At 46.6% G+C, this 17,308-nt stretch overlaps 3 protein-coding genes across 4 annotated transcripts; 2 read left to right on the top strand and 1 right to left on the bottom strand.

Moving 5' to 3' along the window:
- The first annotated feature begins 7 nt into the window (after positions 1-7).
- Positions 8-9,877, top strand: HARS1 (histidyl-tRNA synthetase 1). 2 transcript variants are annotated; one of them, XM_043986693.1, is made up of 13 exons: positions 8-170; positions 597-686; positions 1,665-1,784; positions 2,206-2,301; positions 3,514-3,639; positions 4,138-4,245; positions 4,465-4,563; positions 4,770-4,863; positions 5,167-5,294; positions 5,388-5,630; positions 7,257-7,373; positions 7,617-7,763; positions 9,417-9,877. In XM_043986693.1, exons 1-13 carry the CDS (start codon positions 81-83, stop codon positions 9,492-9,494), a joined length of 1,536 nt encoding a protein of 511 aa, XP_043842628.1. In that variant the 5' UTR covers positions 8-80; the 3' UTR covers positions 9,495-9,877. The 2 variants fall into 2 exon arrangements, with proteins under 2 accessions (XP_043842628.1, XP_043842629.1); XM_043986694.1 differs by lacking the exon at positions 8-170 and adding an exon at positions 217-348.
- Positions 9,878-10,207: 330 nt separating this feature from the next.
- Positions 10,208-12,328, top strand: DND1 (DND microRNA-mediated repression inhibitor 1). Its single transcript, XM_043980698.1, is given in 5 exon segments — positions 10,208-10,271; positions 10,440-10,503; positions 10,505-10,692; positions 11,187-11,648; positions 11,877-12,328. Coding segments are annotated over 5 exon segments (1,230 nt in total).
- On the bottom strand, positions 11,013-15,472 carry WDR55 (WD repeat domain 55). Its single transcript, XM_043987513.1, has 8 exons — positions 15,369-15,472; positions 15,119-15,285; positions 14,781-14,881; positions 14,397-14,484; positions 14,105-14,284; positions 13,912-14,011; positions 13,618-13,787; positions 11,013-13,525 (listed from the first exon to the last, which is right to left on the bottom strand). Exons 1-8 carry the CDS (start codon positions 15,384-15,386, stop codon positions 13,210-13,212), a joined length of 1,140 nt encoding a protein of 379 aa, XP_043843448.1. The 5' UTR covers positions 15,387-15,472; the 3' UTR covers positions 11,013-13,209.
- Positions 15,473-17,308: the final 1,836 nt, after the last annotated feature.

Genomic DNA, 17,308 nt, shown 5'->3' with positions numbered 1-17,308 from the left:
GAAGCTCTGTCTGGGAGCGCAGTCCGCCGGCCGAGCTCGGTGGCCGGAAGTAGTCCGTGACAGCGGCGGCCGTTTCAAGGATGGCGGATCGAGCAGCGCTGGAAGAAGCCGTGAGGCTACAGGGAGAGCGAGTGCGGAATCTCAAGCTGCAGAAGGCGGGCACAGAGCTGGTGAGGGCCTCGACCCGGCCGGGTGGGCTAGAAAGGCCTGATCGGGTCCCGGGGTAGACGAAGCTCGGGCACAGGGGTCTGGTACGGAAGCCGGAAAGGGGCCGGGCGAGGGCCTTGAAAGGAACAAGACTCTGGTCCTGTAGGCGACCCTCCGCTGACGTCGTTCTGACTCTTTAAGGTGCTTTACGTTCATTCACGAGCTTGAGGTGCCTGTGAGGTTGGCATTGATAATTACTCTAATTTTACAGATGAGGAAACAAAGGTAGAGAGGGGAAGTGACTTGCCCGTAATCACTCAGCTAGCTCTCAGTCAGAGGTCCGGAACCCCGGTACCCACATGCCTCTCCAGAATAAGGATTGATGAGGGCCATGGGCAGAGACCAGAGCCTTCCAAATTCCCGAGCTTATTGAGGTCCTTTCTTCTCAGATCGAGGAAGAGGTTGCGAAGCTCCTGAAGCTGAAGGCAGAGCTGGGCCCTGATGAAGGAAAACAGAAGTTTGTGCTTAAAACTCCAAAGGTAAGTTTATTTTTAGAGAAGCCTTTCAGAGGGTCTCTGATGAGCCTTACTGCATTGTCAGTTCGGTTTCTTTTTATGTATTTATTATATTTCTTTTTTACTGATTATATTTTTAGCTCCAACTTGTTTTTCATCTTCCCTCCAAACCCCCAACATTTGACACAAATAAATATATATGTGGTCAGTTCACTAAAAACGAGTTCAAGACACCATTAGACACTAAGAATACGAAAGTTGGTAATATTTAGACCCTACCTTCAGAAAATTTAGTGACAGGGAAATGAAATAAAGAGATATCTAGTCATAGTGCTTCTAGAGGCTTGAAAACATGACTTTCTTATGGGGAGAAAGGGGAAAGGAATGTTTAACCTATATCAGAAAACAGGCAAGGCTTTTGGGCATTCAGCTGGAATAGGGTTGCACCTGGATGTTACCAATTTATCAAGATGGGCAGGATCTTAGTCATCTTAGACCTGCAGGAGAACTGCCAATATTGCTGAATCTCAAGAGGAGTCTAGTGTTGGTTGGTAACTCCCATTTGTTGAAATTCTTTAGTCTCTGCATTTTCTTTTTCTTTTTGTAAACACTTCCCAATTTAATAGGAATTTCAGTGGTTATAGAAATAGGATGTGGTTTATCTAAAAATTCTATAGTTAATCGATTTTTTAAAAGTGTATAATTTAAGACATTAACATAACTTAAAACCAACCAACCAAATATCCCCCTCCAAGCACAACTCTAATGTTAAAGGTTAAAAGCCTTTTATTTAGAAGATAGTTATCCTGCCTAGTCCCCCTTTAGTCCATGCAGATTTGGCTTGGTGGTTAAAAAGAAGTTAAGTGCAATTCTGTTCCCTTACAATTGAGAATATAAATAGAATACTTTGGAAATATTCCCTCTTACTAATTTCTTATTACTGAGTTGCTTGTTTGCTTTTTTTTCTCCTCCTTTGGTTGGGTGACTAATTTTGACTACAAGGGCACAAGGGACTACAGCCCGAGGCAGATGGCTGTTCGAGAGAAGGTTTTTGATGTGATCGTCAGCTGCTTCAAACGCCATGGTGCAGAAGTCATAGATACTCCTGTGTTTGAATTGAAGGTAATGACCAGGGCCAAAGAAGAAGCATTTGGCAAGGATTTAGGGAGTCATACAGGGCCGATTCACAGTAGGTTAGATACCAAGCTGATGTAGCCATGAGGGATCAACTATTAAGATGGATACAGACAATCCCAGCACTATTCCTGATGTGCAGAAATCTGATTTTCAATTAAAAGTAGGAACCGATATAATTTTCCCTACATTGATTCCTGTGGCTTCTAGTTCCTGTTCCTAGACAGCTGTTTTTATTTGGGGGTAGCAGCAGCCATAAGTAGTCTTGAAGTGCTCAAACAGAACACCCTACAGGGCAGTTGATTGTTTGCACCCCTTAGGCTATTAGGGTTGTAAAATTCCAGGCATCATTATGTGGAGTTACGTGCAGTCATTGTTATAATTATATATTTTCATCTTTTCCTTCCAGGAAACACTGACTGGAAAGTATGGGGAGGACTCTAAGCTCATCTATGACCTGAAGGATCAGGGTGGGGAGCTACTGGCCCTTCGTTATGACCTTACTGTATCCTTTCAAAGTGAGCTCTAGGATGCTGTCATTTAGATTGGACTTTAATCGACAGACATGAGGAAATCCTCAGATTCAGAGAACGTTGGACACATATGGGAAGAAGTTCTTGAATTAGTCAGCCAAAAGATCAATTTCTAGAGTGTGTTAGATGAAGCCCCTCTCTAAAATAGACATGTAAATTCTGATTAGCAGGGCCTACCCCTAGGAACACCATACAGGAACTTAACATAGTGCCAGGGCTCAAATCTGAATCCATTATAAATCTTCTGATTCTGGAATACCATTCTTTTGCCCTGTCTTGAATACTCTTCAGGCCATTGGGTAAGTCATCAGTAAAGAATGGTGTGGGGTTTTTTTAGGTTATATATGTACAATCACATTAAACATATTTCTGCATTAGTCATGTTGTAAAAGAAAAATCAGAACACAAGAGGAAAACCTCAAAAAAGAAAAAAAAAGTAGAAACAGTATGGTTCAATCTACATTCAGAATCCACAGTTCTTTTTTCTGGATGTGGAGAACGTTTTCCGTCATGAATTCTTTGGAACTGTCTTGAATCATTGCACTGCTGAGAAAAGCCAAGTCTATCACAGTTGATCATCACACAACATTGCCGTTACTATGTACAATGTTCTCCTGGTTCTGCTCACTTCACTCAGCATCAGTCCATTTAAGTCTTTCCAGGTTTTTCTGAATCTGCCTGCTCATCATTTCTTACAGGACAGTAGTATTCAGTTACATTCATATACCACTTGTTCAGCCATTCCCCAATTGATGGGCATTTTCTCAATTTCCAATTCTTTCCACCACAAAGAGAGCTGCTATAAATAAGGAATGGTGCTCTTTTAATGATACAGAAAGCATGCTTGTGCATCCATGATGAATCCATTCTGTTCTGATTGTTCCAGAAAAGCAATCATAGCACAGTGCTGTAGGCATTAAGTGTAACAAAGGGTTTCTTCTTAACACAGAAGAATTTAGAAAGCAGATATAGTCCAATAAGAAGGGGATACTAACTTCCACATTGGGATATCTACAGTGTCAGGAGTCATCCCTTTGAGTATTCCAAGGTTCTGATAACCCTTACTGGGGTAATCCAAGTGCACAAGGAACCTAGGGGGAATATGGCCACCTTGTTTTCAGGTAGCTTCTACTGGTGGTAATTAGCTCTGAACAAGAGGAACTTTCTCCTTAACCCATTCTCAGGTTCCTTTTGCTCGATACCTGGCAATGAATAAACTGACCAACATTAAACGCTACCACATTGCAAAGGTCTACCGGCGAGATAACCCTGCGATGACTCGTGGCCGTTACCGGGAGTTCTACCAGTGTGTGAGTGTCCCAGAGCAGAGAAAGTTCAGGGCATTGAGTCCTCAATGAGATCAGTTAGAATTTAATAAGTATTCACTTTCCTGAGCAGCATATGTAAATAAGGTGCCTGTGTCTAGACGCATCAGGACAAGAACAAATGATGAGGAGCTAAAAATGAAGATGTGAAAACCAACTGTATGCACATCAGAATTAATCAAAGTTTTAGTCTTGAGTAAAGAAAGAGCGAATAAATGGCTAAAGGAAAAGCCCGTAAAGGGAGATTTTGCTTAAAGAAATAATGGAGATGAGTAGAAAATAGAGTAAGAACAGCATGGTCTAAAGAGTTTCATGACTGTCATCATCCAGGCTTGGAAGTGCAGTGAAGGGGGATCTGTAAGGTCTGTAGTCTTCCTGTATGAGGGAAAGAACATTGCCTGTGGGATCTGGAGACTTGGGAGCTTTGGGGCCTGGAAATTGGTCCTCTTGTCTCAGGGCTTCTTTCTGTCACTTTTGGTGCAGGATTTTGACATCGCTGGGCAGTTTGACCCCATGATCCCTGATGCAGAATGTCTGAAAATCATCTGTGAGATCCTGAGTGCACTTCAGCTAGGGGACTTCCTTATCAAGGTGAGAGGAAAGTCTATCTGACCTGGTGGTACTAATAATGGTTCTAACAATCAGGGGTGATTAAGCAGTCCTGGTCTTCCCCTCCTATGACTGAACTCTCTTGTCCAGTTTGGAGAGACAAAAATAGACCCCAGGAATACTGTAGCTGTCATGGATCTTGAAGGGAAGAAGGTGTAGATAGGGATTCCCACTTCTTAAAGTGACTTTGGAATCCCTCAGGTGAATGATCGGCGAATTCTGGATGGAATGTTCAATGTCTGTGGTGTTCCTGACAGCAAGTTCCGTACCATTTGCTCTTCAGTGGACAAGCTAGACAAGGTGACAACTTACTTGTATATCTCCTACTTCTCTTCCCTGAAATCTGCCCTGTGTCAGGAAATGGGAAAGAGTGGGAGGGAGAGGGCATTTACTCTGAGTTGAGGGGCAGAGACCTCTGCCCTAAAGATCCTTTATCCTGAAGAATAAAGCCCACCTTCCACTGTTGTGAATCAGTTTTGGGCACCTTGAATCCAATGTCTATGCAGATGTCGTGGGAGGATGTGAAGAATGAAATGGTGGAAGAGAAAGGCCTGGCCCCTGAGGTGGCAGATCTTATTGGTGCCTATGTGAAGCAGCATGGTAAGAATTTGGGAGGAGAGGTGATAACCTATGATGACATTCTTTGGGGGTTTGCTGGTTTTCCTACTATATGTGAACAAGTCCTCTCTTGCATGTTGTTTTAGTGGCTCTGTATTTCTTCATTTCCATTCTGCTATAATAGGTTTTCTTGCTATTTTTGACCTTTATGTATGAGGTAAGTACTCATATTGGTTGAATAGATTAGACAGTTGGGGTAGTGAGGTGGGGTTAAATTGTGATGCAGTTCAAGTAATCAATGAAAGGTTGATAGGTGGCACCATTTCCTCTCTTTGCTTTCGCTAGGTGGAGTGTCCCTAGTGGAGCAGCTACTGCAGGATCCCAAACTCTCACAGAACAAGCAGGCCCTTGAGGGATTGGGGGACCTGAAACTGCTATTTGAGTATCTGACCTTATTTGGTATTACAGAGAAGGTGAGTAAGGGAAGGGCAGGCCCCAGCAGATTGCAGAGGATCCCAGGATGTGTCTCTCCTCTGGGACTGACCATGGCTCCATTATCCCCACAGATCTCCTTTGACCTGAGCCTGGCCCGAGGACTGGACTACTATACAGGAGTGATCTATGAAGCAGTGCTTCTTCAGACCCCAGCCCGACAGGGGGAGGAACCCCTTGGTGTGGGCAGTGTGGCTGCTGGAGGGCGATATGATGGGCTTGTAGGCATGTTTGACCCCAAGGGCCGCAAGGTGCCATGTGTGGGGCTCAGCATTGGGGTTGAAAGGATCTTCTCCATTGTGGAACAGAAGATGGAGGTAGGAGAGCCCTGTTTGGGGCATGTGTGTCACTTCCATCTCACAGTTAATCAGGGAAAGAAAGAGATGGCTTAAGTAGCTTTTTAACTCAGATGCCAGTACTAGGTCTGTCCCTAAATAGCAAAAACAATACTGGAGTTTGGAAAGGGGTGGGGGTTTTTTCTGCAGAGAGTGTCGAGAAAAAGATATCACTTGACTGGGTTTGGTTTAGTTGGTACTTGGGCCCTGCCTACAGGGTTTGTCTCCAGCCACTAAGATACTTGTATTGATGACCCTCTTTGTTGATGTTGCCTTCCCTTGCTATGATTCCTGGGCAGTTATATACAAAACTTTTATTTAGTGCTAGTGCATATAAGGCTATTGTTTGGCTCAGGAGTGTAGAATAGAGAGAGATAGGGGAGATTCGATATGACTAGACCCTACAGTCTAGTTGAGTGGGAGGTGGGAGGATTATAAGACTAGATTTATTCACATTTGTAATGTCATTAAGTGCATAGTTTGTAATTAGAATGACTCACACACAGGCCTATATGATTTATAGAGTGTGCATAAAAGAGGTCAAGAAGGCAGTAGTTGGTAGAAAGCTGGCTTAGGAGGCCAGAAAGACTGAGACTCAGGTGTGTTCCCTCTGACCCTTCTTATTATTAATGACAATTTTGGTGGAGAGTGGCTGGATTTTTCAGTGCCCCTGGGAAACTCTCCAAGACCACCTTACTGAGCAGGGTAGTACCTTGGGAAAGGAAATTTCTCCACAGGAAGCTTCCCTTATTGATGAGATCCCAGCCCTGGTTCAAAAAATATGCACAAAGAAGCACAAACCTACAACAAGACCTAACCTGGAAAGTGGGAAAGCCCAGTCTAAGATCTCTGGGCTGCCTTAGCTGGCAACCACTCATTGTATCAGTTGCTCTTTGTGAGTTCTTTGCTTGTCTTCTGTTATTCCAATACATGATGCTTAGAAGTCAGGTGGCAGAGTGAGCAAGAGGGCTGATTTAGAAGCAGAATGACCTTGATCCAAGCCTGACCTTGGAGAGAGACTTAAAGTTGTATGAGCACAGGTAACAAGCTTTTGGAACTTTAGTGTCTTCCTCTGTCTAATGTAAATGATAGTGTCTGTGGGGCCTAACTTGCAGAGTTGTGATGAGGCTCTTGGGAGGCTGAGGCTAATGCTCTCATTTGCAAGTTGTCTGTTTTGGACTTGTGAGTAATTTCAGATTTCGAAGCCCCTTTTTCCTTAACTCAGCTGCTATGTGTTGAAGGTGATTGTGTAACCAAATGGGAAAATCTTTTCTGAGGTTCTGTTTGTATAATGGGACTATTAAGAAGAAAACAAAAAACTCTGACTTTGTTAATCAAATCCACCTCTGGGGACTAGATAAAGTTAAGCCCCTTGTTCCTTGGTCTCTCCTTTGTTCTTTTCAAAGTGTGATCTTGTGAATATTCATGTATCTTGCTCTTTGGTTGGGGGAATGGACTGTGAGTCTGAATTGTCTGTAATTCAACTAGGGGACTGGGGGAGAAAGATTGGCTCCCTGGGCTGTTCTTCCCAACTTCTACCATTCCTCCTGGTCCAGAAGCATTGACTTGTCATACACAACACCATGCCCCTTTCTTCCCATTCCTTAGGCTTCTGAAGAAAAAGTTCGGACAACAGAGACCCAGGTGCTTGTGGCTTCGGCCCAGAAGAAGCTCTTGGAAGAAAGGTTGAAGCTTGTTGCAGAACTGTGGGACAGGGGCATTAAGGTATGGATGAGTGAACCTGGATTCTGGAAGGAAGTGCGATGCTCTTTTGCTTTAGAAGTTGATTCTTAATATGAGTCTTAGGGCTCCTTTTGATTTTCCACAGTGGGTCAACAGTGGTAATTCCTGGGACCAAATGAACTACCAGCCAGAGTACAAGCTCTGTGCTAGACCATGGGCCAGACAGGAGTCTTTTATTTGAGGCAAGGCTCTGTCTTAGCCCCTGCTCTACCCTGGTCTCTTCAGGCTGAGCTACTATACAAGAAGAATCCCAAGCTGCTGACCCAGTTGCAGTACTGTGAGGAGACTGGTATACCACTGGTGGCCATCATTGGGGAGCAAGAGCTGAAAGACGGGGTTGTCAAGCTGCGCTCTGTGGCCAACAGAGAGGAGGTGAGTGAGCCCAAGGGAGCTGATGGACAAGAACCCAGGAGGAAGAATTCCAAGTTTGCTTTCCCTTTTTGGCCTCAGATGACACTGAAATAAAACGTCATAGACACCTTCACGAATAACACCCTGCCCTGACAGCTGTTTCCTGAGCCTTATCTTCTGGGCTTTCAGACTGGCTTCTCTTTTCCCCAAATACCTCCATTCTCTGTTCTCACCAGCCTCAAACTCTTCCCTCCTCAGATTGCCCTACAGCTTGTTTTACCTGTGGCTTCAAAGCCATGCATTCTGTCTTGAGTTAGACTCATTTGTTTACCTGGCAGAGGCAGCTACGTGCAGTTGACTGTGTGTCCAACCTGATGTTTGAAAGACTTGGGTTTGAGTTTCATTTACTAGCTTTGTGACCCATGATTAAGTCAAGCTAATCTTGTGAATTGAAGTCACCTCTAAGACTAGAAATTATAGCTGGGTAAACTGAAATGACAGGCCCCTTGCATTTTTTTCATCTCTGTATCCTCAGACCCTAGCAGTCTTATGCCTAGGAGATTGCGGGGATGGGACCTGGACCTTTGATTTCACTGGTATAGAGGACTCCCGGATGTGGAAGCTCTCTACCCCTGAGGGTTATTTATGCAATTCCTAGGTATCCCTGAGTTGCCTACAGCAGAGGAACACTGCCCAACCTATCTAAAATGTAACTGGGGAATGTTTCACAAAGTAAATACAATACAACACAGATAATGTTAATTTGTAGTTTTCTAAGTCAATTTGTGGCCTTCCTGGATCCCTCTCTATATGAATTTGACACCCAGGTCTAGAGCATTGCAGGGGCTGAGTGACTTATCCAGGGTCACACAGCTGGGATATGTCAAACAGGGACTTGAACTACTCTCTCTTGCTCTGAAACCACCTCCATACAGTTGTCTTCTTTTTTTTAAGTATTTTATTATTTTCCAGTTACATATAAGGATAGTTTTCAACATTTGTTTTCACAGGATTTTTAGTTCCGAATTTTTTTCTCCCACCCTCCCTCTTCCCCTCCATACAGTTTTATGAATAGAAATAGCTAGTAAGTTTTTCCTGATGGCCCTAAAATCACTTCACAACTTATTCCTAGCCCTGGTAGTCAGCTGCATTCCCCCAATGCAGGCCCATGCCTTTTTTTTTTCCAGGGCAGTGAGGGTTAGTTGACTTGCCCAGGGTCACACATGCAGGCCCATGCCTTTTAGCATTCTAGCCAAAACTTCCTTAGATTTAGTATGTGGTTACATGTGAACTGTGACTTAGAGTGGAAGCAGCTAGGTGGTATAGTGGATGGAGAGCTGGGCCTGGAGTCAGGACCACCTGAGTTGAAAAATGACTTCAGAAATATACTAGCTGTGTGATCTTGGGCATGTCACTTAAACTGTTTGCCTCATCTGTACAATGAGAATGATAATAATAGCACCTACTTCCCAGGGTTGTCATGAGAATCAAAAGAAATCATATTTGTAAAAAGTCTTAGCATAGTGCCTGGCTATATAAATAGGTGCTATATAAATGCTAGCTATTATAATTATTGGATAAGGAAATCTGAAAGCAGAAAGGGAAATAGTAGGTTGTAGGGGCAAAAGGAAGAACAGACGCTTCTCATCCTGTCTTCTTCCCTATTTTGGCCAGGTGGACGTTCGGAAAGAAAACCTTGTGGAAGAAATCAGAAGACGAACAAGCCAATACTCCCCCCATCTGCTGAACTGAAGGAAGTCAGTGGATAAAAATTGCACTACTTGGAGGCTAGTCCAGCTTCTTCAGTTGCTTTGCACATTCTGCTCTAGAGGGAAGAATTCGAGGGAGGGCAAAGCTGAGATAATATTTTATTGTAAAATCACTGGCAAGGGTAGCCCAGAGTATTTATAACTCCACTTTCTCAAAGACGTTGTTTCCTCCTGAAGCTGCCCAGGACACTGATATGGACTGAAGCTTCTCTGGCTGTATTGGCCCTGGCTGTCACCCCATGCATTATGTATGTACAGTTGTGTCTCTGTGTTTATGGCAGAAAAGTCGTGATGCTGACGTTTCCCACTGACTTTTGTGAAGCTACTTGACTGTGGGTCCAATAAAATACCTAATGCTTCTCTGTTTCTGCTAGTCACTCTTATGGATCAGGGGACGATTGTCTGAGTGCTCCCCTTTACATTTTTTTTTTCTTGCAGGGCAGTGGGTCACACAGCTAGTAAGTGTCAAGTGTCTGAGGTCAAATTTGAACTCAGGTCCTCCTGAGTCCAGGGCTGGTGCTTTATCCATTGTGTCACCTAGCTGCCCCCCCCTTTACATTTTGATGTCACCCCAGTTTGGAAGCAATACTATGGTGACCTGCTTCTGCAAGGTGTTGCTGAATATGAGCTTTTACATAATTTTATTCCTCTCACATACACTAGAAGTCGAACCCCCTGGGTGAAAAAGGAGAGAACATGGGCAGGGCTCCCAACCCCCCACCCCTTGTTTGCCTACTCCCACCTGTTTATACCCCGGAGGGTAGAGCACGTGTCCCTTCTCCCCCCTCCCATAGGGGGCGGGGTCGCGCCCCACAGCCAATGGGAGTCATGGGGGGCTGGGAAGTTTCCAGAGGCTGAGGGGAAAGCTATAAAAGTGTGTGGCTTGAGTGGGTCTCCTTTAAACATGCAGTCCAAGCGGGAGTGTGAGGTGAGTGGCCTCGGGTGAGGGGTCTTGGCGGTGAGTTGATTTGGAGTTTGGGAATCTGGCCGGCCCATCGGCGTTTACTTGCAGTGTGGACTGGAGCCTAATGCCAGTATTCACCCCTTCTCCCACCCTCCCCAGTTGTGGTGTGAGCGGGTGAATCCAGTGAACAAGGCTGCGCTGGAAGCTTGGGTGAGGGAAACAGGGATCCGACTGGTGCAAGTGAACGGGCAAAGGAAATATGGCGGTCCACCCCCAGGTAAAATTTGCACCCTAACCCCAGGGGGTGGGTAGCCTTCGCTTCCTGTTGCTTGGGACTGTTAGGCGCCTGACACCCCTCCCCACCCCAATTCAGCCTCGGGGGAGTGGCCTGGGAACCGAACTTCTTCAGCGGAGTGTGTGAGTTAAATGCCCTTTTAACTGCCCCTCATTTGCACCCTAAGAGGAAAGAAAAATGTTCATAGTCCTATACAATTAAGCGCCTCCGTTAAAGGCAAACTAAGCTCTAATATGCAGCCAGAGCTGGGTTTTATTTGCATTTTGAAATAATGGAATACTAATACACACAATTAGTAGTTGTTAAATTGAAATGGACTTTATAAGTTAATTTAGTGTGAACTTGTTAACTTCACAGCCCAGCGTAAAGTCCAAACTTAGTTTATACAGTTAGTGGCAAAGCCGGTTTCAGAAGCTCCCCAGTTTAGGTTAGTGTGCCTACGCAGGTCAGCAGTTCAAAGACTACTCTATCCCCAGGCTGGGTGGGCAGCCCTCCGCCAGCAGGTTCAGAGGTGTTCATCGGTCGCCTGCCCCAGGATGTGTACGAGCACCAGCTGATTCCACTGTTCCAGCGAGTGGGGCGTCTCTACGAGTTTCGCCTCATGATGACTTTCAGTGGCCTGAACCGAGGTTTCGCCTATGCTCGATACAGCTCCCGCCGCGGGGCCCAGGCCGCCATCGCCACTCTTCACAATCACCCTCTTCGGCCTGCCTGCCCACTACTGGTCTGCCGGAGCACCGAGAAATGCGAGCTGACCCTGGACGGGCTGCCACCAGCCCTGAGCCACCAGGCTTTGCTCCAGGCCCTGCAGCCTCTGGGCTCAGGTCTGCAGGAAGCACTGCTGCTCCCCAGCCTTATGCACCCCCCCACACAGATTGCGCTGCTCAAGTTTAGCTCGCACCGGGCAGCGGCCATGGCCAAGAAAGCTCTGGTAGAAGGTAGGAGTAACACTGAAGGGGGCAGAGAAGAGGAAAACAGGATGACTTTGTTACTAATAAAGCTCAGATATACTAGCCCATACATTTGAGGGAGCTCACGAATAGGTTAGGAAGGAAGGGGTTTATTGTTTGTTCGAGGGGGGTGGGGGTGTCACCAAGCTTAGGTTGTCTTCCCCCCCCCCCCCAATCCCCACCCATCATCATTCCTATGTATCCTCTGTCCAGCAGGGCGCTCAAAGCTCTGTGGTGAGCAGGTGACAGTAGAATGGCTGAAGCCCGACCTGAAGCAACGACTCCGGCAGCAAACCGAAGGACCTTTATTTCGGGTCTTGGGGCCTGATGGCAACCATAGGAGCCTACCTGATAAGTTAGGAACCCCAATACCCTCTAGCTGTCCCCAGACCACCCTGGAGACACTGTGCCAACAGAGGCGCCTAGGCACACCTGTATTCCTCACTAAGTGCTTGGGAGCTGGGCCTGCGGGCTGGCACCGATTCTGGTACCAGGTGGTGATTCCTGGTTACCCCATGCCTTTCAGTGGCCTTATCTGGGTAGTTGTAACAAAGGAGGGGCCAAGTGGACATGAAGTTGCCAAGAATGCTGTGTCCCTCCGCCTCCTAGAAGCATTAGGTGAGCCAAGGGAAAATGAGAGCCCAGGGTGGGGGTGGTTTTCCTGCTAAATAGCCGTTTCTTTCCTCTCTGTAATGTGTTATAGCCATCCTAGTCAGTTGTAAAGAGCTCCATTGTCCTTCAAGAAGGGCAGGGCCCTGAAGATGGACAAGTGGGAACACTATCACTGGCTGATCTAGAGGGGAAACCTGTTACATTCCTTTTACGCTACCTAATCCTTATATGTTTATGGTTTTTCCTTCAAGTTGTTTACATGGTGGATAGTTTAGACCTAAAGTCATTTTTTTGGCCCCTCTGCCCATTATTGTTCTTCCCCTTGGTATTCTGTGTTGGTGTAAGTTTGTTTGTTTTTCTTTTATTTAATTAAAAAGATATGGTTGGTATGGGTGTCCATGTTGTATCCTCCACAAAGGTGGTTCTCTTCATTCTGATCAGGGCCCAGCTGGAGACAGATTATTGTCAGTTTTCAGCTTAAGTGGAAGACTAGTCTTGACACAACAACCCAGGAGCACAGACCTACACATTGGGCTTTGCCATCCTTTCCTCACTCTCACTTAAAAAACATCCAGCCTAGTCTTTTTGATGGGTTTTTTTGGCAGAGTAATGGGGGTTAAGTGACTTTCCCAGGGTCACACAGCTAGTAAGTGGCAAGTGTCTGAGGCCAGATTGGAATTCAGGTCCTCCTGAATCCAGGGCTAATGCTTTATCCACTTTGCCACCTAGCTGCCCCAACCTAGTGGTTTTAACATGCCTCTTCCCTTCTTTGTCTCAGAACCAAAGTGGTCTTAGTCTCAATTACTGTAACTATTGGAAACTTGAAGCAGCTTCTATTAGAAAGTCCTTAAAATAGGCTTTAGTAACTGGTATGAAAAACCAGAGAAGCTGCCTCAGCAGCAACAGGTGGTCTGGCTGATTCCCCACTACCTTTCCCTCAGTCACTGTCCTCACTTTCTTCTTCAACTGCATCAGGCACTATGTCTTCCTCCTCCTTAAGTCCAGCAAAGAAATCATCCATGCCCCAGGCCTTGCTGCTCAGAGCCTTCAATTGGCCACCTTTTTTCTTTCGCTTCCGATAATCATCCACTACCACCGAACGAAGTTGTGCCACATTCCAAAATTTGAGCCGATGGTCATGACCACTGCTGGCAATAAGCTGACCACAGTGGGACAGGGCTAACTGTTCCACAGGCTCACCAGCATGTTGCCCCACACTGCCCACAACTCGGTTAGGCAGGATATTTACTGCCCTATGGAAGAAAAACAGAATTAGTCCCTGGGGAACCTGACTTGCCAAGTGCCCAGTCCCTTATCCACCAGTGCCCCCCACCCACCCCATTACCGTATAATCCCATCTGTAGAGCCTGTGCATAGCAGATTGTCTGTAATAGGCACAATACAGTCAATTGACTCTGCCTTCAGGGCAAAACGGTCACTGGTTGCTCCAAAACCATTCCAGTTAAAGAGGTAAATGGTCCCTTCACTAGAGCCACAGGCAACTTTCTTTCCCCTCTGCAAGAAAATTAAGGAGTTGGTTTTTTTCCTAGGGAGTGGCAACCAATCCTAGATCTGATGATCTGGACTAGAGGCTCTCCATTCTCTTGTTCCCCCCCCCCCTCCCCCAAGTCTATTGTACCTTCATGAGTGTAACAGAGGTCAAATCCCCACTCTGTGCTTCTGATAGAAGTTCAAATCGACGTCGTTTGATGTTGAAGATACCAAGGCAACCATCCCCACTGTGGAAAAGGCAAAGAATGTTAATGATGGGGGGGGGTACCTATTATGGAAGCAGGTTAATTGGGGGAGGGGGAGAACTTCCAAACCTCTACCTGGCAGTAAGAAGCAGCTTTTTAGCAGGGTCCAGAGCCATATCTGCAATGTATTCCTCGTGCTGCCTCAAGTCCATGATTGGATCCTCTTTCCTCTGGTCCCAGAGCCGAATCCTGCCATTATCATCCCCTGTAGCCAACAGATGTTCATCTACTAGCAACAAGCTGTTGATAGCTACACTGTGGAGTAGAATTTGAAAGGAAGTTAAAAAAAGAATACCTGTCTTGCATACTCTAAGGGAAGATTCCAACTTTTCCCAATACCCCCAAATTTCTTCAATTGCTGTTATACCTGTGAGCCTTGGAAATACGTTTATCAAGCCGGCCCTGCTCAACATCCAGGATATGAATGGCTTTATCCTTGGAAACTGTGATAAGTTCTGGTGGAGACAAATTAAAAAGAAGCAGTGACCTTAAAGTCTATCTATTCCAACCCTCTTCTCACTTAACAGAGGAGAGTTCAAGGATCAAGTGGTGGCCCTGCTGAGCTACTCATGTCCCAACTCCCAGGCCAAGGCTATTCCATTCCCTATCCCAATTAAAAATCATGGGTTCAGTGCTCAAAGAGACGCTTGGAGATCTAGTGCTACAGGTATTTCAGCAGAAATTCCTTCTATCAAGACCCAGCTCCTCCGAAGTGGCCCTCGGAGCTGCCTCTTCTCTTCCCTAGACTTACTCTGTCCATCCTCGGAAAAGGCCAGGTCCCGGCAGGACTTGAGGTGGTGTCCCGAGGACCAGAGCTCCCTGGTTTCACCCTCCCGGCAGGAGTACTCGAAGCTGTTGTGAGGAAGAGGGGAAGGGACAGTCATGTACTTACTGGATAAGCCACCCCCCTCTCTGGGCCTCAGTATCCTTTTCCATCAAAAGTGAGGCCTGCAGCGTATGACCACTCCAGTCCCTTCCGACCCTGCTCCTCTAAGAAGGGGAAAGAGGATGACAGTAACAACGGACAGCAGCACCCCGGACCTCGAGCTCCCTTCCAGGACCCCGGGCCTGGCCCTTTCCCGCGCTCACACGAACACGTCTCCGTCCACGTCCCCCGCCGCCAGCAGGTTCCGCGCCGGGTGGAAAGCGAGCCCGTTGGCCGCAGCCTCCAACACTATGTCTTCAGGGGTATCCCGCTCCCGGGGCGCCGAGGCTTCCGTACCCGCCTCGGTGTCAGTGTCTACGTCGGTATCGGTCTGCAAGGGAGCATCAGAGAGAAGGGCGGTCAGAGGTCGCAGGGACTCTCCCTCTGCCGCCTGCCCCTGGATATCCCAATCACCTCACAGGAGGCCGCCATGTTGGTGCCAACTTCCGTCAAGTGACCGGAAAGCGTACGAATCCTCCCAGGTACCACTGAGATGGAATGGCTTGAAAGGCCTGTGGTTGCTTCCGCCTTTAAGCCTTGGTGGCGGTGAGGGGCCGGAAGTAGCGCTCTGAGCATGCTCTATTGCCGAGCAGGCAGCGCTGGAAATGAGCCGGAGCGGCTGGGGAGGCCTCCCGGGCGGAAGCTTATGCTGGACTATTTGCTAGGACCAGTGGCGAGGCTTTGGGCTGCTGTTAGCCTGAAACGCATTGTCGCCCTCGCCGGTGCGGCTCCTTAAACCCAAGGAATGCGGTCCAGACAGGGCAAAAAGGGTTACATGCCCACCGCTGGGAGTCACCGGTGCCAAACCCAACCACCGAACCGAGGAGGAAGCGGAAGCTCTCGCAGATCTCGGAGCGGTGACGGTGTTTGGTGGGTAAAAGGCCCCAGCGGCATTCCTCCACACCACCCCCGTAAAACGAGCCACCGTGCCCGCCTCTCTACCCCGGGTTGTGGCAGTAAATCTTCCAGACCTGCTCGGTCTGAACAATTCTCATAGCTAGGATAGCCCCCGCAGTGGCCTCATCAGGGGTGGAAGGTGACCAAGCTCGGTGGTTGATGCCAATGGGCATTCCAGATTTCCAGGGCTCTAATGGCAGCACCGACCATTTCCAGTATGGCCATGCACTATTAGGAGCCTTGCATTGGAGACACTAAGTGAACACGAAGAGCAGGCAGCATGACAAGCCCGAACATCCCACTGAACAAGTGCTCTCAACTTTAAGTAGATGGGCGCCAAAGCCAAGAGTGTGACAAGACAGGTATCATACCCATTTCTGAAGTTTGCTCCCAAAAAAATACCCAACTGCTTTAGTGTTTAACAGCTTTGCTGGTTGGACAGGTTGTTGGCTACTATCCAACTTCTAGGGGATCCCTGAGCTACTCACATATACTAGCCATTTGAGTCATATTCATTTGTCCTTAACTGCTGCTGTAAAGCTGATGTCATGTCTTAAATCCAGAAAAACTAAATTGTCTAAGCTTAATTTTTTGGATTACCTGCAGATTGCAACATCTGCCTAGAATTTCCATCAACACCATCACTGTTTCCTAAAAGTTGACTTTTGCAAGGAATCCAAGTTAAAAGTTGAGCTAGAATCTGGCATGCCAGCAAGAGTTAGGTTAGCAGATCGGGTAATGGATGGTAGCACCCTGGCATTTAGTAAGAAACCTGTGGACCATTAGCCCAATGATCCACCAAGGGTTTATTCTTGTGGCTGGCTGCCATCTGACTCCCACCAGTTCAGCTACTCATATTTCAGCTATCCACAGCTGGCAGAAGGTAATAAGGGAGAGGAAAGATGGGGGGGGGGGAGGATTCAGAGGTGAGCTTTGCTGAAACTCTTGCAGTTAGCTACACGGCAAGTATAAGATTTCATCTGCAGCTTTGAGTGCAGCATGACATTCCTATTCCTCATACATACAGCCCAGTATAAGAAAGGGTCAAACAGACCAGACACCACCATTGACCTTCTTCCCTAACTAGCCTATTACATTAGGCAAAAATAAGTCACAAGACTGGGATACCTTTGAAGGAACAGGCTAATTTCTTGGTAATTAGTACGATGGACTGCAAAACAGGTTAACCTATTTTAATAATCCAAAATGGTTTTTTTACACGTACCTAGAGCACTATTATATAACCTTAAGGTCAAATGGCAATAATCAAAGGCCAAGTCCTTTTCCTGGAGTCACTGCCCCTGTAATTTGACCTGACAAAACTCAAAGCTAACTTGTTATAATAATTACTCAAGCATACTGATATATACCTGGCATACCTTTACTTGGTAAAGGTTGATGTGAAAAAATAAAATAGCTTTTTTTAAAAAGGAACATGTGAGACTAATACTCTTTCT

The sequence above is a fragment of the Dromiciops gliroides genome, chromosome 2 (genome assembly GCF_019393635.1).
Source record: "Dromiciops gliroides isolate mDroGli1 chromosome 2, mDroGli1.pri, whole genome shotgun sequence".
In the NCBI taxonomy this organism is placed as follows: domain Eukaryota; kingdom Metazoa; phylum Chordata; class Mammalia; order Microbiotheria; family Microbiotheriidae; genus Dromiciops; species Dromiciops gliroides.
The sequence above is the reverse complement of the archived record's forward strand: the minus strand, read 5'-3'. Positions and strand labels throughout refer to the sequence as shown.